Here is a 26198-nt window from a genome sequence, read left to right on the forward strand (position 1 = left end):
TCATTGGATCGCGTTCATTGAGCCGCCAGATGCTGCTCCACGTCACGCTTCTTTAAGAGTGGATTGTGTGGCATGTTCCATTTTTGAGCTGGGTTAGGTTGGTGAAGTTAAAATTAATAATCTGTGCAATGGATTTTTTCTTCAGCAACTGGCGGCAGACCTGAATTTTAACTACAGTTGAATGTTTTATCGCTGGTGACCACCGAAGAAGCCAGGATTTTAGCCGTGCTGGTTCTTCGCACAAGGTCTTCTGACAATTTACCCCTGAGCCATCTTTTGAGTGCTTCCTATTGAACAGTGGCAAGTTTACTGATTATCTAATTACTGATTATCTAATTAGCCGGCCAGGTATGATGGGAAATCAATTGTTGTTTAGGAGGGAAGATAAGTTTTTCTGCCAGTGCAAGCATCTCACCATGCCTCTTTGTACACTTTTCAGTTATTTTCATTTCATGCTCTCCATTAATGGACATGTTTGTGAACAATATGTCATAGGAGGTAGTCGACGTTGATTAAACAACTTTCTTCTTATGGATATTGGTGGATTATTTTTCATGATTAAATTCAGATTTCCAAAAGAGCTCCAACCTTTTCTCTCATCCTCATCTTTATATACATCTTGATCTCAATAAGCATTGAATAACTTCCCTATGTATAAATCTTTTGCCATGTTTTCCACTTGTCTCTCTCAGTTATTTCCAATCGATTAGTGTATTTGTCGCATGCGATTTTGTCTTTTGCTCATATATATGTACAAAAATCTGGAATCCAACTTTGTATGCTTCGTAAAAAAAGTTTTTACATTTCCTCTAATTCCTTGCCATTGGTGTTACAATGACCATGTCATCAGCAAATTTGAGATGGGTAATGTTTTATCCATTTTCATGTATGCCTTAGTATCGCCAATTCACTTGTACAAGACTCAGTAGAAATAAAAGCACGAAGCAAGGCATGAATATATTTATTATTTTACATGATTTCAAAATTGAAATGCCACATTAAAATTGCATTTAAGTCAGACTAGGTGATACGCTTTGGCCAATGTAAAGATCAGTGAAAATTGCATTGTAAAATACATTTTACCCGTGGCACACCATGGGAAGGGAAGTGGAATCAGCTGTGCAAAAGGGCAGAAAGGGCAAGAGGACCGGCAAATGGGAAGGGATGCCGGGACAGAGAGGACACGGTTTAAGGTGACCAGCAGGAAGAGAGAAGGAGCACTGGGCATGGGAGTGGGAGAAGGAATGACTCGGCCAAGATGTTGGGGGAAGAGAAGGTGATGAGAGGGAAGAGATGGAGAGATTAGGAGCGAGCATGAAGTAAGATACAGGGGGGAGCGTGTATTTGCACAGGGCGTGGGGATAGGGGAGGGATTTTGAGTCTGAGGGCCACGCACAAGTCACGTGATTCACAGGAGGCTCGGCCTGATTTAAATAAATCTTGAATGTGTAATTTACAGCAATGGTTCATGACCAACAAAACAGGTGACTACCGTGTGCTGCCCGTTATGGGAAGGGGGAGACTTTGACTTTAACAAGAAATTAAAGTTGTCTTGGGCTGGTTTGGCTGCTTGCTTTATTCAGCATTCTATATCTGTTTCTCTTGTCTCTATGTACCAGGGTCTGATATGCATGCAAACGAATGCCATTCTAGATTTGAAGTTTTCGTGACTGCAAGGATCCATATTCTTTGGTTCTTTTGGTAAAGTCACGTGGGTGAAAAAATAAAATAAATTAAATCGCGACGTTTCGATTGCAACACAAGCAATCATCATCAGGTGTGACAACCACATGTACCCGGGGTCGATATGCATGCAAATGAATGCCACTTGCACATAAATGGTTTCCTGATATGCCCAATGCTCGCCTTTTTTCTCTTGCTGTGTGTCGTGGTACAGCCTCCCTGAGAGTCAAGAGGCAATGTAGTCCTGAAGGAAATACCATTTGTGAGTGCAAGGATGGAATGTACTGCACATATTCTTCCGAGAACAGCTGCAAACAGTGTTCTCCCCATAAAAACTGCCCGAGTGGAGAGGGCGTTGTCAGTCGAGGTAAGTGTGTCAGGGAAACAATTGCATTGAATGCATGAAAGTTCAACATTCATTTTAACTGAACACAAAACAAAATGCACATTTGTGGAACATAGCCTCATGTTGCGAAAAATAAATACACATTGTAAATACAACCAAGGTCCTCTACTGTTATTAAGAGGTCACTACCCGTGTAACTTTTATTTAAAAAAATTAACAGTTCCCAAATCTCATTCATGGGGTCCTGCTGCAGCCGAAATTAAACTCGGTTGCCCTTGCTGGACTCGTGTGTGGTGCTTCCACAGTCAGCTGTAACCTGGTATAATACAGTAGTCATCCAGTGCTGAGCACTGAATCCGAATATGTATTCATACTGGAGGAATCCGATGAGCTATAAAGCATGTTTTTCATAGATGTCCAGTACAGTATAATAGCTTAAACCAGAAACCAAACGTAACCACTTAAAGAGTGGTAAAAGAATATTTTTTCCATTTCATGGAGACTTCCAGATGTATTTATTTTCAAGCCTCTCAGACCGTGCACATCATGCAACAGTTTGACGGGCACGAAGGTGCTGTCACCCGATGGCACGCGTTGTCAGAAAAAGCACGGAACTGATGGGCGACGTTATTTTCTCTGACGTCACAATACCAGGTCGATATTTCATGTCCAGCCCTGATTTTCTGATTCATCTGTAATCGGGTACACCTACATGTTGAAAGTGGGTAGTAGTAGTTATAATAAGGATAGAGAAAACAGTGTGGTTGCTTGGTAACAGGGTCACATGGGTTAATTTGACAGATTTACATCGTTTAAAGCTTTCGTGACTGCAGGGATTCATATTCTTGGTTCTTTCGGTAAAGTCACATAGAAGGGAAACAATAAAATAATAAATATATAAAACAATAAAATTCTCACGACGTTTCGACTGCAACACAAGCAATCATCATCAGGTGTGAAAACCACAGCAAGAAAATTTGAAAAAAGTGGCGTTTTTTTAACGTTAGCACCACGGAGAGCAATTTGACAGTTTGTTCAGATGGACGAGTCCATCTATGTTCAGAAAAGAGGAGGGGGGAGCCGAAAATAATGGATGCGGTCTGAAAGCCACCATAAGCGTGAACAATCAATTAAGACCTGAAATCGTGTATCAAATACTTCCAATGATTGCTAAGCCAGAATCCATCTCCTAATAGCTATTCATTTGCGTGAGGCTTCATGGAAAGAAACCAAAAGAGGACAAGTGAAGTAAGACAAGTAAATAAAATGCATCTGCTTCCATAATGTGACGTGAGCAATGTTTTTAATTTAACCAGGACATATGCAATTTGGAATATACAATACAGTGAAAATATCAATGTTCTGGGTTATCAGGACTTTTGTATAAAAATATATATAAATGTTACATCTTGTTCATTTTTAAAAAATGCGTTTAGAGTATTTGGCTGTTATACATTTCCACATGATGAGCCACTTCATTGGGCTATCATTTGTGGAGAGGTTGCTTATGAAAAAGAGCTATATAGCTCAGTGGGGCTTACCTGATGAAAACAAAATAGTTACATGAAAAGGTAAAAATAAGTAAAGTAATAATGTATGACCCTTTGCCAGCCCCGTCCTGGATGAAGGTCTGCCCACACCGTGACAGTCATTGGGGTTAGTGTGGGTTGGGGAAGGGATGTGGACCATTGATGCTCGTCACGCCTAGGACTCAATCTCGGGTCACGGGCTCACAGCCCCTGCACCACCGCCCTGCAACAATTATAATACATGCACAATGCAATACATCACGTTAACCTGTAGCATGGGAATTAAATACAGGATTTGTAATGCCCTGATACAAAGTGCCCGAGGTGATTGTAACAAGAATAGCAATTTCACCCATTAATAACAAGACACTAGTCAAGCATTGCCTATTGCATCCTTATAGAGGCACTTGCAATTATAGTGATGTTAACTTAAGTGGTAAGATTCTCAATAGGGATCTTTTACACTTTCTCACAATCTCTCAGGGACCCGGATAATGAATACAACTTGCAAGAAATGTCCGAAAGGCAGCTTCTCCAACAAGAATTCAAAGACGGAGCCATGCCAACCACACTCCCGGTGGGTATAACGAACGCTTCGCTAACCCCAAGGCTGAGGCTACAAATGTCTGTGCCTCAGCCTCCCGTGTTACAAAGGCCTTGAAGAAACACAAACTGCATTGGCAAACGTGGAGCCCGTGTTTGTTCGAGAGCAGTAGCATCCTCTTGATTGCGGCTCGTACAGCACAGGCTCGTGTGAAGAATAATTCGTCTGTGCAACACTTATTGATTACACAAAATGATGTAATCCCAAAAAAGTATGACATGGATATTTTGTTGCGATGTGTTTTTTTTGTTCAAGCTCTAAAAGGGGCATTCATATGAGCAAAGATTAATTACCAAGAAACCGGCTTTAGAAAGCTGGCTGTGGCCATCATCATCAATCAACCATGGTCAATTAACTGCTGGATAAATGCCTCTCCAATCCAGCACTATCTCTCACAACCCTGTGATATCATAAGGCTCTGATCACTTTATCATATGTTATATGATATGACTGCTGGGAATTTGGGCCATAAATCTGATTAATTATGTTGTAATAGTGAAGACTTTTAAATATATATTTTAAACCATTCACCATTATATGGTACAAAGTTGGTATTCAACTGCCAAATATTTGGCAATACACACCCTCAGCGTAAAGCACATTAACACCACATTTTTTTACAATCAAAACATTTAACTACTACCAGAACCCGCTTTATTTACATGGTGCAAGCTGACACATTTTGCATAAGGTTAAACAGTTTCAGATGTCTGGGAATGCCCCACTACTGCATTTTTATCCTGAGTGTATATTTTGCCAGTAGTGATGTTCATGTGCCAGGTGTGATTTGACAGTTTGCATGTAGCTGTGCAGCAATAACTATGTAAATAAATACAGCCACTTGGTTCAGGGTACATGTCCATCCTATCCACAGCACTGCGAGTGACCTCCAGGTATTTGGGATCATCACAGCTCGGTGTGGTGTGAGCAGCAAAAGTAGAATATTAATGTATTCCTCTGACCTACATTTCTATGCAGATTAATAAACAAGGTACACATTTATTTTCTGGTAGGTTGTGATAAATACACGTGGGTGATTGCTCAAGACTGCAGGTTAATCATCTTTGGTGAGGCCCACTGCAGGCTTTACACATGGGCTGCTACCACTTCAAGCTTAATTATGGCCTCTGAAGTTGTCCAAAACAGTCAAAATAAAAGTGTTTCCACACTCAGTTGGGTAATGGGTTGAGCTCGTGGCCATAAACTACCATTGGACGTTCCACTTTTTTATGGCAGAAGGCATTCTCTCGGTCTGACCACTCATAACTTGCCATATATTGGTATATATTTAATCGACCTGGTAGGGACAAGAGACTGTCAACCCCGAACTGGGATTTGAACTCATTATATTTTAGTTGTGGGATGAGTACTGTGCCATATTAGTTCTGCACAAATATTTAACGTGTAACTAATGCAGTGGCAGAGGAAATGCTATGTGTGGTCCTTTATTAAATGCTGAGGTAGGGTATTTGAAATACTGAGCCTATGTGGCTCATTAGTTGGACCTATGCAATGCCTTTAGTAAAGGGACAATGCCATGTTTCAAACGCAAATTCTGTCAGGATTATTTACACCTTATTCTTGTCATGAAAAATGCTTCAGTGAATAGAGAATAGGGATTATCCATTAACACCCCGCAGGCCAATATAGTGACTACACATCGCATGCAGTGCCCTACTGCTCCTTCCAAATGCCAAATATTGAGCAACAGCAGAGTGAGATACCCATGGGATCTTGCTTAAATTATTCGCCTTAAGGAGATGGTGGGAATGGTGTGGAGGCGGGCATTCTGGATGCACCATAATACTGTAGAGGGGATTGGAAATTGTGCTCTGCATTCTTATCTCACAGGCAAAGACATCGGATTGCGAAGGCATTAGCGCACTGATTCACTCAACCACCCTTCTGAATGGGATATATAATTGCACAAGAGGTCTATTTCTGAGCAATCTATCACAATTCTGATGCTAATTATTATTTTGAGTCATATTTTATGTAATTGTACGTTGAACAAGGACCGATTTCTTGAAGCGAGGGACCTTACATTTAACGTCTGGCGGTTCACCAGCATTGATTCAACCAAGCCTAACCCTGCTGATGAGAACACTGAGTGTCAAAACCGATCCAGAGTGTGCATGTCCTGAATGAATGCGCCTGATATGATTAATGTCCCAGAAGGATCTGGAGTCAACGTGGTTGTGTAAATAATTATTTAATATCTCAACGTGGGCAGACATATGAAAGGCAACATATGCATTCACACATTTTTATTATTAAAATCATGTGACTGTAATAATTACTTTCATCTGTTTCTCGTGTTTGTCAATAAAATGATATATAAATGTGATGGTATAATTTTTTTTACATATATACAAATTCTGGAACAATTTTAGGCACTGACCAATCAGGTGGTTTAAAGCTTTCGTGACTGCAAGGATCCAAACTCTTTGGTTCTATTCGGTAAAGTCACGTAGGTAAAAAATAAAACAACAAAAATCACGACGTTTCGGCCACAACACAAGCGGCCTTCATCAGCTGAAGGGACGAGACTGCCACAACACAAGCGCTGTCCTCGAGACAGTCTCGTCCCTTCACCTGATGAAGGCCGCTTGTGTTGTGGCCGAAACGTCGTGATTTTTGTTGTTTTATTTTTTTACCTACGTGACTTTACCGAATAGAACCAAAGAGTATACTGACCAATCAATGCATATATTCGGAAGGATGACAATCGTGTTCTGTACCTAAAATATAACAAGCTACATGCTCTTGGTTATTTCGGTAAAGTCACGTAGAAAGAACCAAGAATACGAATCCCTGCCGTCACGAAAGCTTTAAATGAATGAATAAAAAGCTACATGCTGCGTATGTTTCGTGGCAGATGTGAAGCAGGTGTGCAGCAAGCTGGGACAAGCAAGGCCGACGTCATTTGTGCAAGTTCAAACACGACAGGAGTCCCAGAAAGTAAGGAATCCCAAGTATTTAGCCGATAGCGACTGACAATATGCGACAATGTACATTTACTTAAAAATGTCACGCGTTGATGTCTGTTCCCAATCAACGGTCGTATGGCTTCGAGTAGACTTCACCTCCAAGAGGTGTACTATAAATAGCACTGTCTAACTCTCATTTACGTGAAGCTTAATTCGAGTTGAGGTTTTCGAACATCTCACCTTATATGATGGCTAACCAATCGTGCCTTGTGGTAGGCATTGAAATACTGTAGGAATCTTCTGGGTTCTTTCGGTAAAGTCACGTAGAATGGAGATAAAATAATAATAAAAAATAACAGAATAAAATTATGTTCCTCCGACAGCTTAAAAGACGCTGCCAAGCTTGGCAGTGTTCACTAAAGCGCTGTCTTCCGGACAGTCCTGTTTCTTCACCTGAGGAAGGCTACTTGTGTTGTGGCCGAAACGTCGTGAGAATTTTATTCTGTTATTATTTTTGTATTATTATTTTACCTCCATTCTGCGTGACTTTACCAAAAGAACCCAGAAGATGAATCCCTGCAGTCACGAAAGCTTTAAATCGAAATAAATACCTGTAGTAAGAGTCACGTTGCAAAGTACTCTCTTATAACGACAGCAAATGTTAATTTTTATTTTGGTGACTGCTTTATTTATATTTCAGATCGAGAGATAAAGATGTGACCTTCGTCTAGGCCATTGATGCCAACATATCACACCATTGCTTCCCAGCTTCTGCTGGATATAGGTGTTGCTATCTCTTCCTGATTCCTCTGCGTCTCTTGCCTTCTCTCAGTCTCCACTCCCTGGTTAATGTTATCTATTTCTCTCTATTCAGCTTTTCTTATGGTGTGCGTTGCCCATTTCCACTTTGTTTATTTTGCTTCAGCAACAACTGGGACGTGCTTAGCGAGTCATTTTATTCTAGATGTCTGCAATTATTTCACATTCCAGTGATAGGAATATCAGTGTCATTTCATATATGAGCCAAGACATTAGGCTGAGTTAGGCATTACCTTGGTCAAAACAGATATACGGAGCAGTGTGGCCACATCATGGATGGATGTGGTGCTTGTTTCACCACCTTATCGTGTTGTTAAATGTCCATTTGCCATGCGTGTTCATGCTTATCAGCGTTATATGGGTGCTAAATGCCACCATTTGGCAAATGTTTAACTTTTCATGCAAGACAATGTTTGCATAATTTCATATTGCAAGAAAACATACATGCAGATTCGAGATTTATTGTGAGCACACGGACAGTTGTCTAACCAGGTGACAGTGACAAGCACTCGACCGACAAAATAGTCGTGGGTTGAAAATCGGAAGTCGACTCATACCATTATCCTCCAGGGCCAACAAAATTACTTTTGCATTGGGAAGTGAAGTGCCCTAAAGCATCATAGTTATGGAGAGACTGTCTTCCACCATAGGAATGTGGAATTTCCATCACCACTAATGTATGGCTATCAATGGTATTGAGTACTTCCCGAAGCTCATTGCAATTTGACGATTTTTTTTTATATTGAGATGATGTCATTGCCACATTAATAATTCCGTATATTTTGCATGTGGTTTTACAGATGTAACTCAAGACGCTGGTGACAATCCAGTGATTTGTCGGGAAGGGTCGTTTTGTGTGGAGAGTGGCGCTGTGCATGGCAGCTGTCTGCGCTGTCAGGAATACAGCGTCTGTGGCCCTGGCTTTGAGGTCTCCGGTCATGGTGAGATGCGGCTCCATGCCCTAGAACTGTGCTCGCAGTGGGCTACTTTTTTTTACAGATAACCAAAAAAACACATTGTGGCCCTTAAAGAATATATATGTAGCGTCAACGATTCAGAGACAAGAGTTTCTGGGAGGCTCCTTCTTTATTAACAACTTCACGGTCTCGTCCACACACTCTCCACGGTCACTTAGCCTAGCCTGTACACAACACTAGCCGTCTAACACTGACGGCGCTGACCGAGATAGCCAACTGCTCTCCTTCGTAGCGCAATGTCTGGCGGAGACGTTTAGCGACGACGGCGACGAGACGACAGCAACGACGAGACGAGTCCACTCCCAGCGTGGCCTGGCTCCGCCCCTGACCACGCCTCCTTTCTCGAACCCGCTAGCAGGTTCCAGGGGCCTCCACATGGGGTCCTTCGTGACCCTTGCCCTCCTCTCTGCCCACACACCGTACACACCCTCACCGGTGTGTGTACTGTCTGTCCATCACAGTTGCCGCTGCTGTCCACCAGTCGGCGCTATAACACTACACATGTATAACAGGCAACGTTTTGGGCAATGGCCCTTTCGGCATAGCACATGGAGAATGTCCGCTACAGGGACATTGCCTTTTCCATTTAAGGCAGTGTGATATTAACGAATGTGTTGAGTTTTTTTTATTGTAATTGTGCAACACTGCAAATGCAGTATCACAAATGTTGCCATTAAAATTGGTTTTATTACTGACAACTTGCAGTTTTTAGCAGTAGTAACGTGATCACATGCATGCGGTTTCAAAATCGATATAATTTGCTGACTTAATAACTTGTATGATCACTTTCTTCAAATTAACAAATATGGTCTTACTTTGATGTAGCCTTGGTAATAATAGCACGGCACTAAAGCTGTTGGCTTTGTGACATGATCGAGGTGGAAAGCATCTGTAATAGCAATCAACCCTGGTGTGTTAGAATGACACTTAATAGGTCATAAGCATGGTCTATACTCATGAGTTGCTATTCTCAAATTAATCCAGTCAGCAAATAGACGAATCTCTCTATTATTACGTTTTCATATTTGTAAAAAAAAAAACATAGTAATATTACAAACAAGGCCAATGGAGGAGACCAGGTGGCAATACAGATCCTGGGTTCGAATCTGGGTAGCCACCTGTGATTAACCTGGATTCTGAAGTGTAGTGAGTTGATAGTCCCAGCTCAATACTAATACCCACCATTCGCCACTAAGTGGTGGTGACGTCACCACGGCGCCTGTGCCAGGCCAGGTGCACTTTGAGGCCACGTGAAGTGTCGAAGGCCTCGCTGACAGGAGGTCTTGGGACAGACCCAGGAGCCATCGGTTTGGCTGACTGAGATGATTGGTAGATGCACACCAGCTGTACCCCCTACTGTGCCCACTTGCAGTATTTTAGCCAACCAGCGCAGTCACCAATTCACACACAAACAAGTTGAGGTTTCACTTTTTTTTCACCTACGTGACTTTACCGAAAGAACCAAAGAGTATGCTTTCACTTAGTTTGACTAGATTCTAGATTTAACAATTAGACATAACATTTTTCCAGAATAAGGTGTGTGTGTGAAGGTGCTTCCTCTCGTGTGTGAATACAAAACATGTCACTTGAATGGAGTTTCAAAAGCACTTCTATAGTATCTGCTTCCACGGGCTCTTCTCTAACACAGGTTATCCAGTCTTCTTTGGTTCTTTCGGTAAAGTCACGTAGAATGAGAATAAAATAATAAATTGATAAAATAAAATAACACAATAATATTCTCACGACGTTTCGGCCACAACACAAGCGGCCTTCATCAGGTGAAGGGAGCGAGACTGTCTGGTAGGACAGCGCTGGAGTGAGAGAGCCACGTTCAGATCACGGCTTTTAAGCTGTGTGAGAGGAACAAAGAGCCCTCAAATTTCCGTGGTACGGAAATTTGAGGGCTCTTTGTTCCAAATTTCCGTGGTACGGAAATTTGAGGGCTCTTTGTTCCTCTCACACAGCTTAAAAGCCGTGATCTGAACGTGGCTCTCTCACTCCAGCGCTGTCCTACCAGACAGTCTCGCTCCCTTCACCTGATGAAGGCCGCTTGTGTTGTGGCCGAAACGTCGTGAGAATATTATTGTGTTATTTTATTTTATCAATTTATTATTTTATTCTCATTCTACGTGACTTTACCGAAAGAACCAAAGAAGATGAATCATTGCAGTCACGAAAGCTTTAAATCGAGGTTATCCAGTGCTTTGCAAAATTACATTTAGCCACGTGGTCTCGTGACTTGATAGCAATAGGACAATTGGAATACAATATGTAAGAACATTTTCTAATCTTATTACACAAATGTATAATATGAAATAACCAGTACTTGCCTTCTTCAGTACTGTATTCTGATTAAAGTAGCACGTTACTATTAATACATTACTCTCCAACACTGGCCAAATTTTGTGTCAAAGTACTGATCCAATTAAGCTGAGGTCCTTTGTTTTAATTAAGAACATCAAACTCAATGCACACGCGAATCGGCCTTGTAGTGGGCTGCTATCTAAGGCTCGTCTAAAATCTCATCATTGCGACTCATTGATCTGACAAAGTCAATATCGCTTTCCTTGAGCCAGCGAATTCACAATCGCTGCAATAATGGGTTTGATTCTCAAGCATGCAATGCAAGGTCTCTTATAAATGAGCCGAGACACTATGCTGCGCAGATCGAGTGTGTCATCTCTGCGGAGAAAAAAAATACGTGTTTGCCAGTCAAGAGTGAAACTGAGCAGCTCCTGTTATCCGAACGGACTGGAGCATTTCTTTTCAGCAGCTTTCACTTTGCCTAGACACTGGACTTAGGCCACGCTGAGATGAAAGTGGCATTAATTTATTCCGTGAGAAGGCTTATCCGGAGCTGAGTGGTCTCGGTGTGTCATGCATGTTGGAAAGGTTAAGGAGAAAGATGACTGACTATAAGTGGGTGCTCACATTACAACACCTTTTCCAACTTGCATCAGGTGTGCCAATATGAAGACACACGCAACTATGAGCTTTCCATGACACGTAGTGTGTGACATCTGTTGCAGACAAACCGTATTCAAAAATTATATCCCCTGGAATACAATGCAATAGCATGTAATTTAATACCTTGTATGGTCAGGTACAAGCATTATGCTTGATACATTACATGATGAGTGTGAAGTCAAAGCAAATTACTTATTTACAAAAAATGCTTTAAATGAGATGGGAACCAATTGAGATCTGGTCTTTTGTCTTCAGCAGAGCTTTGAGTAAAGAAAAGGGCAGATGAACAGTCATTAATTATTCATAATTTGTGGGGGTTTATTTGAAACATCAGTTGTGACATTGGCACAAAGCAGTCAGACGCTTGTGAATCATCACAGCGTTCATTGTCCTCTCTACAGATGAACAGTCATTAATTATTCATAATTTGTGTGTGTTGGGGGGGGTATTTTAAAATGCAGTTCTGACATTGGCACAAAGCAGTCAGATTCTTGTGAAACATCACAGTGTTCATTGTCCTCTCTACAGCAAATGTTAGATTTCATTTTCTTTGCTGATGCCTTTCAGTTACAAGACTGTTGTGATAACTAAACTGTCAAGCGTTATGTAATTGCCACTGGCTCAGTGGTGGTTAACTGCTGACCACTATTCTTTTGACCAATGCAGTTATAAATAAATCGTTGTCTCAAGAATACAGCCGTAACTGTAAATCACAAAACTGCACACGACCATCTGCACAATGTCAAACAGATCGCCCCAAACATCTACATGAAGGAGAGGTAATTCCTTGAACGTGCATTCATAACCTCACGGCTAGATTACTGCAACTCCCTACTTTTCAGCGTACCTCAAACACAGCTACAGTTTTCAACCTCCAGAAATCATCCCACATCACACAAAACTCTAAAAAAAACTTAAACTGGCTCTAAATCATATACAGAATACGCTTCAAAATAATCCCATTAACATACAAAGAAATACACAACCAAGCTCCACCTTACATCAGACACCTTATACAGGTCAGGCAAAACAACCAAACGCGTCGTCCCTCATTCCCAACACCCTTCCAACCACCAAAACACAAACACACAAACCACGTGGTTGGACAGATTTTTCTCATTTGCAGCACCACACCTCTGGAACAACCTCCTCGAAGCAATCCGCACGCTCGACTCCATCATCACGACATTCACGTCACAACTCAACAGCAACAACAACACATCTCTTAGCACTTGCATACAACAACAGCCACAACTTGTGATTACCTTTTTTGTTAATTTAAACGACTATAGTATAGATGTTTGTCATTGTATAGAATGTTCTATTTTTATATTTGAGTATTAATACGACGATAGCACTTTGTGCCAGAAAGGCGCTGGTGTGTAAGCAAAAAAAATGTATTTACTTGACTTCAATCGATCAATTTTCAGATTTATGTGCCAATATCGCCCTCTAAAGAGTAGGCATCAGTGCACATTACAGCAGAACGGGAACGGTGCAGGGGGGCAGAGAGCAACAAGAATTATAAAAGAAACGCGTCACGCCCTAAGCGGCTAACACCGCCTGAGCAAAGTAAATTACAACCGCGTGAAAATAAAGTGCAACCGTGCACAACGAACAGCATAATAAAGATAAGTAGTAAATGAATAAAAATTAATGAAATGTAAAGAGACAGTTTTTTGTGTTATCGGAAGGCACGTCTGCATAGGTGTGGCGTGCACAAGTCCACGAGTTGTACATAACTTCGTTAGTCCTTTAATTCTGTTGTTTCGTGTGTGTAGATATACTATCGCCCAAGGATGTTACGATTTATTTAGTTTCAGGAGTGTCCTGCTTTGAGATACTTGGCCATATCCTTTTTAGTGAGTGTTTTGCAATTATCCGAATAATGTTTGAGAGCTACTTATGTAATGTGACAATGATGTCCTTCTCCGCACTGCCGATTAGCACGGATGGCTACATATTGTGCGAAATAGGTTCAACATGCATACATACAGGTCTGCAGAGGCAGGTTATGAACCTACTTCCTGACATGGTCACTGCACAGTTGAGCTTATTGGGAATTTCAGAATGCTTGATGAAATAATAATCATAATTTAGTTCATTTGGTATTCCTGCCTCTCTTATTCCAAGGCTATCACAAAGGTCCTGTGCTACAGAAAGAAATAGCCTGCTAGTAGCGGCTGATGTAGCTGTGTGGTGTTACCCAATTAAGTAAACCGCTTTATATTGCGGCCCTGTGTCTAGATCTCTGGCTTACAGGCTTGTGTTACTGTGACCGAAATAGTGAGAAAAAAATGGCAGAAATATCGTTGTTTTCATTTTCTCTCGGACTGAGAAATATGCAGCTTTTATATATTTTTATTTAACCTAATAAATACAATCATATGAAACAGTTTTCACGAGTATGTGTTTGATCCACAATGGAATGTTACATAAATAATGAATTTGTAAAATACATATTTCTTGACTGACACTTTTATACGGAAGTAATTTACTACCATCTGATGTCTTTCTACAGGAACAGAGTCTTCAGATGCACAGTGCAGGCCCTGTCCATCTGGGACCTTTTCCAACACCACGTCCTCAGTGGAGACATGCATCCCTCACACAAAGTAAGCCTATCACCTTTCAAAGAACAAGTCATACCATAACATGGTGTATGGGTTTTTTCTTATTTCATAGGCAGCAGGCTCCCAATCATGAGTTCAGCTCCCAGCCATATCAGCATCAGCGTCTGTACCACCAGCATCACAAACACCAGTAACACAACCTGCATCAACAAAGACAACGATCCCCATATAGCCGAGACAGACTGTGGGGACGCCTGTCATTAGCGAGCACCTATGCAGATTGGCGACAATGCCCATCAAATCAATTATCATAATGGGTTATTTAAAAAAAAAATACAATGAATAAGACACAAAGCAAATTTAACGACACATGACCTTATATTGCTGAGGTATGGCTCGAGTGTAAAACGGGGAAATAAGTTAATAACTACTTTAATAAATAATCAGATGTAGAAAACATTTTGATTGTATTATCTAATAAGAACTGTTATACTTCTTAAGTGAGTATCAAATTCTGTAGAATGATTTATATTGTGCTAGGACAGTTTTATCTGGCCACCTTGCAGTAATGCTACGATATAAAAGTATTAAAAAAATTTGAATTTATCATTCACAAAGTGTGCACAATGGGTCTTCATCACAAGCGTACTTGCTAGGTCCAATGGAAAAACTAAAACCCCCCCCCACGCCCACCATGAGAATGTGGAATTTCCAAAACTGTGTTAGGGCTTGGCCTTCCCACGTGTATTTGAACGAGGAGAAACACACTCTGATTTTACTTACTTGCAACAGGTTTGGAAATTACCGTACTTTTTAATGTTTTTTTATTTATTGAGGCATATTGCGGGCCCGTTACAACACGTTGTGACGCACGTACACACTGTCAACATTAGCCAAACCGGTTATAAAAATCATGGGATAAAAAGATGGGGAACGGGCTCGCTGCCCCAAACCATATGGGGTCCCACTCAAAGAGGAAAGGGTTACTTTTTTTTTTAAGTAAGCCGGAAGGGTTGACAAGGAGGGAGACAGAAGGGTATAACCAAAACACACATGACATAAAGAAAATAAAGGCGACCTAAACGAGCATATTTTCATTGTAAATTACTGTACTTAATGAGCTAGTCAATGTGAGCAACAGGACTTCAGAAGAAGAAAAAACAAGGAGTTCTCACAGGAACTTTGAAAGTGTGTATGCTCCCCGCTGGGAAAACGATGTGCGTTACTCTCTGTGCTGATCATTGCATTCATGTTCCCCAGCTGCTCCAGCCTAGGAAGGGATCTTCTTATCCAAGGAACCACAACCACTGATGTCACCTGTGCCGATTTCTTTTCAACCACCGGGAGGACAGATTTAATTCCGACCATCAGTGGTGGAGCAGTGCCAGGGCAGCCTTCAAATGCGCCAGGTACGAGTGTGGTTTGCGATGCTGTCGCAGTGTAACGGTTAGCACACTGGACTAGGAATCTGGAAATTCGACCATTCATCCTATGTATTCATGCAGTTGAAACAACGGTGCGCGTTTTTTAAACCCCCCCTGCCTCTGTCCACCCAGCCTTATAATAAATGGTTAATGCCAGTTAGTCAATCTGCAGGTCACAGCATGTGGTGGTGTAAAGCGTGTCGTGTGTTTGCCTTCTTTTCTGGGGTGGAAGAAAAATATGTTTGAGAAGGACTGTCTACAACTGTCTCTTGTGGAGGCCCTTTTGTATTTTGTATGTATGTTGAACTTCTTTCGCACCGTATGTGGCCAAGTGTGCTAATCGGAGGTGCGGGGGAAGGACAACAAACTAAACACAAAAAGCGATTCGAAATAATTCAGTTTTCAAAAAATTAGTTTTCGATCTTCTGCCAGCAGTGATGTGAGCGAGCAATTGCGGCGCCGCACCCTTACCTTTGTTTCAAACTTGTTGTGGGCCCCGCGAGTTGCATTTTGTGCCCCTTCACACTCTGCACCGTCAACAACTGACCGCCGCCTGTGCCCCTCTCTGCTCAGCCGCACCGGGTACGGCTTTCGTTCCCACCACCGGTGGAGCGGTGCCAGCGAAACCTCCAAGTGTGGCAGGTAATGAGTGCCGGTGGCCCCCGTAGTTCACACTCTGTGCACCCGCAGCCACCCCTCTGTGCTCCGTTGTTATTTTTGACGCGTATTCCGTTTTTGTGCGTCCGTTTGTTGGATTCTTTTTACAAGCCTTCTTCGTACTCTTTGGATGCTGGCGGTAAGGTCGCGTCGGTATGAAATTAAAATAAATCACACGACGTTTCGGGCGCAACACAAGCGTCCATCATCAGGTGGGAAGGCGTGGCCTGCTGCTGATGCAGACTGTTTAAAGGTTTGAAATGGTTGTGGCCTAAGGGTTATAAAGGAGTGGCTGGGTCTAGTGATGTTAAAGTGAGAAATTAGCATGTAACTAGGCACGGAAGTAGCTATGATGTAGATTTCAAATATCTTGCAATTTTATCTGCAATAGTTTTACTCCTCCCGAACGAGAGACCAGTTGGACAATGAAGACGATTCGCTTAATGTAATTTGAAGACTATGTTTTTTTGCAAATATATGCTTCACGTACTTTTCATATATAATGTACAGTATTTAAATACAATTTTGCCTCACGTCCTCTGACACTATGCAGGGCTTCTCCCTTATGTTATGGCGCCACTTATTGGCGCCAATTTGTCAATGCCTGTAGTGTGACAGGGGGAACGAGTGTCCTGAATGCTACGTGCACAGTCCATTGAAGTGAACAACTCATGATGAAAAACATCTTATTTTACGCTCGGCTTCATAGCAGCTGTTTCTCATCAATTTTGCCACGAGTGGGTCTGCGTGCACCACGGTCTGGCAAAGTTGCACCACGGTCCAAGAAAAGTTGCAGCGCTTGGGCTCGCCGCTCTCCAGTTCAGTGCAGATTCAATGTGATAGCAGTGCACGTGCTGTGAATTCGGGCTGATCGTTGGCTACAAAGAGGTCGTTTAACCTCCCGTGCAATCAAAATGTACACCACCAACTAACCGATTGGCTTTGGAATAGCAATACAGTGTTTTTTTTTTTTTAACCAAGACACAAGCAATGGCACACAGTGGAGATAGCCAATGTTGTGCACTCAAGTGACAGTGATGCGACAGTGAAGAAATATAAGTAAATGATATCGGTAATGCAGTAGTATCTACATTTTAATTGGGTTTTATTATGTAAGATATTTCAAGTCAAAATACCTTTGCTGTTTACATTGTGTCGCTATGTATCTCATATAAATACAGGAGGAGCAAGCAAACATTTATGAGAATGGTATACTGTATTGGGTCACAATTATCCGGCAGACTAATATTTCAAATTCCATCTGCATCTACAATTCATACAGTATGAAGGGTCAATTCATGTTAAGGGTACAACAATGAAGTGTAAAGTGTGAGTCTTTAACTTACGTAACTTGATTTCAGATGTGTTCAACCATATATAATATCTGGCCAGGTGTTTCTATTGCAGATTAACATCTGAAAGGTTATGAGTTTTAACGAGTCAGGGGGAAAACTCAGCTGGGGTCAATACAATGAGTACTCTTTTATGGTGCACTCCTGCAAGACTGTCTCTGCCAAGTGAGTGTGGAATTTCCAGCACAGGCTCAGGGATATAAAATACAACTATAAACTATGTTTAATTTTAAAATGGTAAGGCCCACTGAGCTATATAGTTATTTTTCAGAAGTGACCTGGCCACAAATTATAGCTCAGCGAAGTGGTGCAGCCATATACTCTAAACGCGCGTTTCAAAATGAGGAGGTAAAAATTGGAGGACCTGGAGAAAAATCCACGTGACCATGGGGGAGAACATGCAAACTCCAAATATCTAGACATCGGGGTCGGGATCGAACCCACGACCTCCTTACATAGCAGGCAAGGCAGGTACCATCTCGCCACCATGGCACCCAATGGAGATGAGCACTACCACGCGCTCATATGAGCAAGGAGCCATTGGATGTCGATTTCGGCCTTAATCTCGATTTAGTGAATTTGAGACAAAGTGCTGCACTTGTGCGAGGCAACTCTTTTATTATTTTATGATTTGTGCTCGTGTGACCAGGGCCATGTAGTAAAGCCAGCTAAGCCGTGCAGCCAGAGTGATGTGTGTGGGTGTATGCTTGATGCGGAGGCTTTGGCATATATGCCTGGGGTTAGTTGCTGCCACTGCTATGAATTAAACCATCTGTCTCTTGCGTCTTGTTTGACGTGTACGCTAACGACTAGATTTCACTCGGGTGTTCGCACGTCGGAAACACCGTGTAATGCCGGCGTCTCAATGGGCTGCTACTCCATCCACACTTGTTCTCTTCTCAGCCGAAACAATCGCAATTGGAGGAGGTGTTTTTGTGATCATTGTCGTCGGCATACTGATCTACAAGTTCTTCAAGAAACGAATGGATAATGAAAGTGAGCTACCCATGTGTGCACACTTGAACTCATTTCACAACCGCCAACACCCTGTCCCTACCCTACCCTTCTGTTTGAATTTGATTAAAAATCGTCTGACGAGAGAGTACAACACTTGGATAGCAAGTTATTGACATGAGCGGCTGTATATATATACACACACTTGTGTACTATATATGACATTCGTACTTGAAAAGTTGCACGAAGAGGATGCTGCAGCCCAGGTGGATTGGTTCGCACCATGGAATTGCAACCTCGACGTTATTGGTTTGATCTATCACTGCAGGAGTTGAAACGATGGTGCGAGTATTTTTGTTTTGAAATTTCTATTGTAATCAGTGTGAACACCAAGGACAGAATGCATTTGCCTTGGCCTGGAGGTGCTGCCTCAGGTAATCAAAGCCTGTGGCGGCAGCCAGGCTTGTGCCAGTAAGATATTGAAAAGTTATCCTAATACATGGCCACCCATGGATTATGTAACGTGTTCAAATATGCAGCATAGACGTCGAAGGGCAGCATTCAGGGCAAAAATTGCACACATTTACAAATTCCTTTTTACATTTTTTAGATGTCACTGGATGTAGGCAACCCTTTGATCCTTATGGCTGGCTTTCTATTGGGTAAATCCTTGAATGGAACGTTACCGTGACCCCCATGCTGCAGACAGACGAACAGACCAGACGGACAGACACCCAGAGCTAATATAATTCAGATGTACAGCCTTAGTTTGGAAAGCTTTCAAAAGGGTGCATATTCTAACGCTAGGCAATTTGTGTTCAGATCGCTAAATTCATGCATGAACTAATGAAATGCTAACCATTTGTTAACATGGGTTTTTTTCACTTTTAGAAAATGGAATATACATCGCCATGGAAATGGTACGTAAAGTTGCAAAGAGTACAAACAGACGTGTAACTGCAATTTTTTTCACGCAGTATTATAAGCATCAAACGTGTACATTTCTTTGCACAACATCTGATTAACTGCTGGAAAGGAACATTTTACTTTTGTGACAGTAATATATTAAATATTATTATTGATAGTGTACATTTGGTGCATGTATTTAATAGTATGTTTATTTCCCAATGCACAAAGAAATGCAAGCAACGCCTGTGTAATATTTAATGGCACTTCTAAAAAGTGCACAAGTAATTCAGCAATACGGACGAGCTGAGTAAATATGATGGCAATCACCTGCGAATTATTGCAACCAATGGCAATAATATACATTTATGCCCTAACCACACAACATTACAGTTGCATGTGTAAAATAAAATCCTGGCAATCGGTTGACTGATCTGTCATACCTCTGAGATTGATGACATGAGTGTGACTTTGGGTGAAGCCATCAGTGGTTGTCCTGTAAAGAACATTCACAACTGGCTCCGGACTGAGTTATAACAGGGCACATCCCCATTCCTCATTTGAGCAGGGAGACATTTTGATTTTGACAATCAAAAAGTGTTGTAGTTTTTTACATGTTTTAAGACAAAGGAGGCAGACATGGTATCGATGACAAAATAGTCATGTTTACGGTAGATGGAAAAGAAAGTCATGATGGCCATGATGACTTGTTGACAGCAGAATCTCACATACATTTATAGGATCGCTGACAGGCGTATCTTGTTATTTACTAAATTACTCCATGTCCAAACAGCAGCTTGATGGCTCCATTGTTTGAAATGCAAAATGGATAGGAAAGCCGCCATTCATCTCATGCTGAGACCCTGTCAAAGCGAGCCTCACACTGCCCATACCAATTGGCCGGCTGTGGAGCTTTCGACTGATTAGTGGAAGCACAGGGGTGTTCAATGGTAATTGGCCGAGAGTATTTTGAGGGCAAAGACCGCCAAAACTCAAAGAGGGAGAGTGTGTTGGTTGAGGGCAGTTCGTGTAACTTTTAGCTTTTTATAATTAGATTGAATTTATTTCAACAGGAAGGACCCAATGATTGGTGGTTAAAGTGGGAAAGGTAGGGGAGGTGTCGGGAAAGAACCCAAAAGAGGATACAAGTGACGGGAACGATCGCCTGTCATGCCTTAGTCGAAGCCCCCCTACGACCGCTTATTCTGTGACGGTGAATCAAAACAGCCAGTCATCGTGCCGGACGCCTCGTCACAGACATCTCAATCCTCTTTCAGCAGAGGCCCAGGATTCCCATGGAGCAGCAACACTTTCGGAACGTGGGCGACGAGGGGTACGCGGTGGTGGCCCGATGGCCGGGGGAGGAGCCCCCGCGCATCGAGCGTAACGTGGCGCTCAGAAGCGACGACGGCCGCCCCCCTCTCCCCCCCCTGCCGCCGGTGGCGGCGGAGGAGCCCCGGGTAATGTCCACATACGAGAAGGATCGGAGAGACAGTGGCCTGGGCAGCGGCATTATGAATGGTGGATTAGTGGACGAGGACACGCACAGCAGCTGCTACAACAACCTGTCGGGTGGCAGCGGTCGGACGGCGTCGTCGTCGTCGCCGCTCGACCAAAAGGAGAATAACTTTCCCCCAATGAAACAAAGCAGCATTGAGAACGATGTCTTTGCAGGTGAGCACATCGTGTGAGTGTGTCTGTTGAATCGGAGGTGCGGGGGAAGAACAACAAACTTGCGTGATGGCATAGTTGTACTGCCTGACCCACGATGCTGAACGTGACGACTGAAGAGCGAAGATCGAGGAGATGTAGCAGGGCGAGTTGATTCCAGAAGACAGCCCGGATCGGCGCTCGGGACTTCCCTTTTATGCCCCTGAGCGTGGCCTGGATCCGCACTAGGCCACGCCCCCTTCTATATCCTACTAGAAGGTTCTGGGTCTTATGTCACGTGTCCCTCTCGCCACCCCTTGGTCCCCCTTGCTACCCTCTCCTGGTCACGTGCCCTCTCGGGTTCACCCAGACTGTCATGTCCTGAAGTGCCCTCTCTCTGGCCGTCACCAGAAGCATGCCCCCCAGGGCCTGCTTCTATGCCATACACACTCTGGTGCCAGAGACGCTAACTTGGGCAGTACCACTCTTCTTCCAGTGGCTGGCGCTAGACGCCGTAGTAACTCAATATACATCACTACACATAGGATAACTGCCATTGATTTTCAATAAACTGGTACTAATTTAATGACCCTGGAAGAATGATGGGCTGAGTTGACACCGAACTAAGATTTATCATCGATATACAATCTTTTTTTTAACCTGATACAGACACCCTGCGTCACTTTTTAAATTATTTGCGTTATTGACATTGACATGGAATTCATGCTTATTTAAGGTATCCAATGTCTTGTCTTGCATATATTTTATTTTACATTTCCACTTGCAATTACATTATTTTGATAGTATAATCTCCTGGCTGTTGCCAAATCTATGTTTGCAATACTTGTTAAAACCTCTATTTTATAATTACTGCTTTGCCTCCAATTACACAAAAAAATATGAAAATGATGCATGTCATTGGACCAAGATTGGGACTAATTATGCCATGTTTATGCAAACATCATAATGTAACAGAAGACAAAGATCCTGTAAAATTACGTAAATTACTTTGGGACACGAGAATAGAAATTCGTGATTTCAATGTTGGTATGTTTAATGTGTATGTTGTAATTATAAAAATGTTCTTCACCAATTTATCACAATTTTAAATGTTATTTTATTCGATAATGTTACATGCATACTTTTTAATGCAATAATTGACCGTGGCAACATGACATGGGTTCATGGATGGAAACACTGAGCCACGTGTGTGACCTTCATTGTTCACACTTTGTCATTGCGGTTTTTAATTCAATTTGGTATCCATAGAACGGGCAGCGCTGTGTACAAGGTACCAATGGTAATTCAACCAAATTAACCTCGACCATCGCCCTTGCTCGTTTAAATAGAGAGACATTCGGACTTTTCTGTGTGATGAGCACAATTTTTTAAAGTTACATTTATCACAGTACATTTATATATAGTATTTGAAAGAAGGGTAGTGTTCACCTCCATTCAAAAATTTGAGCCAGTGATGGAAATTCCACATTCATATGGTGGGGACCAGTATTGTCCTAATACGATACATTCTGTGAATACAGCATTTAATTTACTTTAGCATAAAAGCACGTAATTAAATACTACTAATCTCTTTGTGCATATAATTCACTTGCAATGTATTATTTTCCAATACCAAGTCATGCAACATTGCAATGCAGGTTTAAATAGCATCTTTTATAAGCTATATCATATAATTAATTGATTTGCACTTCAAAAAAGATCGGCAAACAGAATGGCAGACTGTAGTGGTGCATGATGATGGAGTTTGGCATATTCAGTATAAACAATGCTGCCTCACCTTCTACTCCGTCTCCCACATCCCTCCCCTCCACCTGTTCAGCACCGAATGGGCCGCTCATCACGGTGACCATCAACGGACCGGTCTTCGTGGAGCGCAACCTGGTGGAGAGCAGCCTGGCGCTGAGGCCCCACGAGAGCCCTGGCGACGGGACCGAAGCCGTCATGACCACACCACTGCCAGAGCAGAGTCCGCATGTCTCCGGCAAGTTGGTCACAGCCTCAGAGTACCGGCCACCGCCACCATCGCCCACTTCCCCGGTGACTCAGAGCGGCCCTCTGCTACTGTGCGAGAATAATTTGGCTCCGGCAGGCGGTGCCCAGGAGGGCGATCTCTTGAGAGCGGGAGCTGGGCTGGTGCGGAATCACCCCGTGGAGTCCGAGTCGCCCTGCGAACACGAGTGGGCGACGTGCGTCGTGTAGCCGTAGATGCGACGAAGCCAAGCGTTGTGGCGGCTACCTGCAATCCAGGAGGTGGAATCGTCGCATGGATCTCATCATGTGCTGTGAGACCCCCGACCAGCTGGGAAGAGAAGTGGCCGGGTGATGGCAGTGCAGAAAATGGGCTACCAGGTTTTGGATGTTAACCCACATACTTTTGGGTCTCATTCATGTAATCTAGTTTCTACTGATATTCAAATTCTCAGGAAGAAATGATTAGTCGAATGTTGTAATATGCGACTCCTGATGAAGAGAGTGAAGACTCGGTGAGGATTTCTGGGAAAAATATTCTACAATCCTGATTATCATGAAATATAAATGGAAGAAACCCTCCATCTGAACGATATGCTTGAGCATGAGTTACATACAAAGGGTGGACCTATAGGTCACTGTAAAAGCTGAATCATGATATATTAAAATATAAGTTGCCCGCACTTCGGTGTTAGCACTTGGATATACAGTAGCTGTTTTGTCACGACTTGGATTGTGATTCAAAATGTCATGTTTAAAATGTATGGATGTTTTAGCCACAATTTTGGGTTTTTATTAAAAAAATTAGGATAAATTTAAATGACTACATTTTAATAACCGTCAATTTTACCATTACATTTTCATATTTAGTTACATGTAAGTTTTAGGATTATACATTCAAAAAATGTACTTCTCAAAAGTGTAAATAATCTTTATTTTGGTTATTTTAAGTGAAATTATTTAGAATTTTTATAATTCCAGTTTAATTGATAAGAAATGTATTTTATACTCATAATTTTAAACCACTTGCTTTGAGTCAACTTAACGTTTATTAATTTTGTTTGTATTATCTTGCTGGTAATAATTACACTTGGGCATTTTATCCGAGAGTTTCACTGAGTGTCAACATTATTTTTTCAGGAGTGTCTTGCATTGGGATATTAGATCAACACCTGTATTAAAATTACGAAATCTCAACAAGTTTGTCAATAACTTCGTGTGGTATTTTTGATTTAAAGCTTTCGTGACTGCAGTAATTCATATTCTTATTTTGTTGTTTCCCTGCAACGTGACTTTACCGAAAGAACTAAGAATATATATAACTTCGTGTGGTCTTAAAATAAAACTATTTAATCGGTGGCGTTTTGCACAATGGCCCTTCTTTGTAGCACATAAATTGAGAGGCCAGAGAGGTATGATGGATGACAATTGGGAGACTGCACTTTATACCACGGGGCCAGATTAAAAATGTTTTTAATGTTTCCTGAAAATATAAAAAATGGCTTCTGAAGTTTTTTTTCCCAGATGAAAAAAAATATTTTAATCAGCTCCTATGATGTAAACTGCCATCCCCAACTCCTATCATTCACGCCATCTCTGAACTATGTGCCATAAAGTAGGGACATTGCCCGAAACGTCACGCCATATAGTGTTCCTTCTAAGGCAGTGTTACTGAAGAATGTGTTGAGTTTTTTTTATCTGTGTTTGTGCACAACTGTCAGCGCAACATCACCAAATTACTAAATGAGGGATGGCACTAAACTGCAGTAGCTGGATACAAAAACCCCACCTTGCTTACAGGAGGATCACAGCCGAAGGCCAGCTCTATATACCGGTTTCAAAATCACGCTCCGCCTGCATCACCTCTATATACCAGTCCAGCAGCTTTGGGAATATATGATCTATCAACGCTTGCCTTCAACACACTTGCTCAGAGCCGTGGGATACCAAGGCCAGCTGTTGGACAGTGTTGATCACACCTGCAATGTCATAGCCAAGGAGGTGGGACAAGAGGGAATTTTGCTCGACATGTAAAATATATCAAATCGGTACATGGTTTGGGCAAGACATTCGACTTAATTTGAGCTGTGAAACAACAACACATTGAACAATAATTAATTGTAATTGATTACAAATTAAATTGTGTCTGAGTCATAAAAAAGCACATTATAACATGAGCCAGCGGATTGAAAGTTGTACTCTGCAGATGTTAAGCTAGGCCACTTTACATCCTACCCCCTCGGCTACAGTGTCTCCTTGTCTGTAACAGAGTCAATATTTTTTCACACAAGGGTTGCCCTAGCGATCAATGGATGGTGAGGAGATCTCACTGCCAAATCTGTGGACACATCCACAGCAAATATTCCATGAGACATGTGGCATGGCCTCCATGTATGTCCCTGATTTGTGAGGTAGGGTTCACCCTCCGCACTTGTGAACTTTTCGTGAAAGACGTAGTGCAGAATATACTTTTGTACGTAACGAATGCTTCTTATATTGCGTAGTTCATACGATGGATTTAGATTCACACAAGTTGTAAGTTAGTCGACCGTCTAGGTCGTGTGCAGTGGAGTAAAGTGTGGGCATTCCCACCTCGAAAACGTCTGGCAGGGTGGAAGAGTAGACCAACAGACCAACATATCCATGAGCGCAGCTCTCGAGAGCGCCTTCTGGTGGAGGGCTCTTCTGTCCGCAGTGGTGTGAGCAAGCAATTGCAGGGCTGCGTCTTTACCTTTTTTATTCAATTGGTTTTATGTCATTTTTACAGCCACTGGAGGTGCTACATTCACCACAAATGGTAAAAAAAAAAGAATCGTTGAATTGAATTGAGACCGAGAA

At 42.1% G+C, this 26198-nt stretch overlaps 1 protein-coding gene across 6 annotated transcripts in view; it reads left to right on the forward strand.

The window, feature by feature from the left end:
* LOC116939861 (uncharacterized) overlaps window positions 1-26198 on the forward strand; it is a 53019-nt gene extending 26821 nt beyond the window's left edge. For 5 of the 6 annotated variants that reach the window (XM_032948786.2, XM_032948788.2, XM_032948790.2 and 2 more), the window contains 11 exons: window positions 1898-2050; window positions 4042-4135; window positions 7041-7123; window positions 8712-8852; window positions 14377-14470; window positions 15689-15837; window positions 16426-16494; window positions 18765-18857; window positions 19707-19735; window positions 20999-21395; window positions 23212-26198. In XM_032948786.2, coding sequence (XP_032804677.2) covers window positions 1898-2050; window positions 4042-4135; window positions 7041-7123; window positions 8712-8852; window positions 14377-14470; window positions 15689-15837; window positions 16426-16494; window positions 18765-18857; window positions 19707-19735; window positions 20999-21395; window positions 23212-23591 — 1682 coding nt within the window. In that variant the 3' untranslated portion in view covers window positions 23592-26198. The remainder of the gene's footprint in view (window positions 1-1897; window positions 2051-4041; window positions 4136-7040; window positions 7124-8711; window positions 8853-14376; window positions 14471-15688; window positions 15838-16425; window positions 16495-18764; window positions 18858-19706; window positions 19736-20998; window positions 21396-23211) is intronic. The other variant, XM_032948787.2, reaches the window with a different exon arrangement.

The sequence above is a fragment of the Petromyzon marinus genome, chromosome 7 (assembly GCF_048934315.1).
Source record: "Petromyzon marinus isolate PM22_M1 ecotype Great Lakes invasive population chromosome 7, UKy_Petmar_22M1.pri1.0, whole genome shotgun sequence".
Lineage (NCBI taxonomy): Eukaryota > Metazoa > Chordata > Hyperoartia > Petromyzontiformes > Petromyzontidae > Petromyzon > Petromyzon marinus.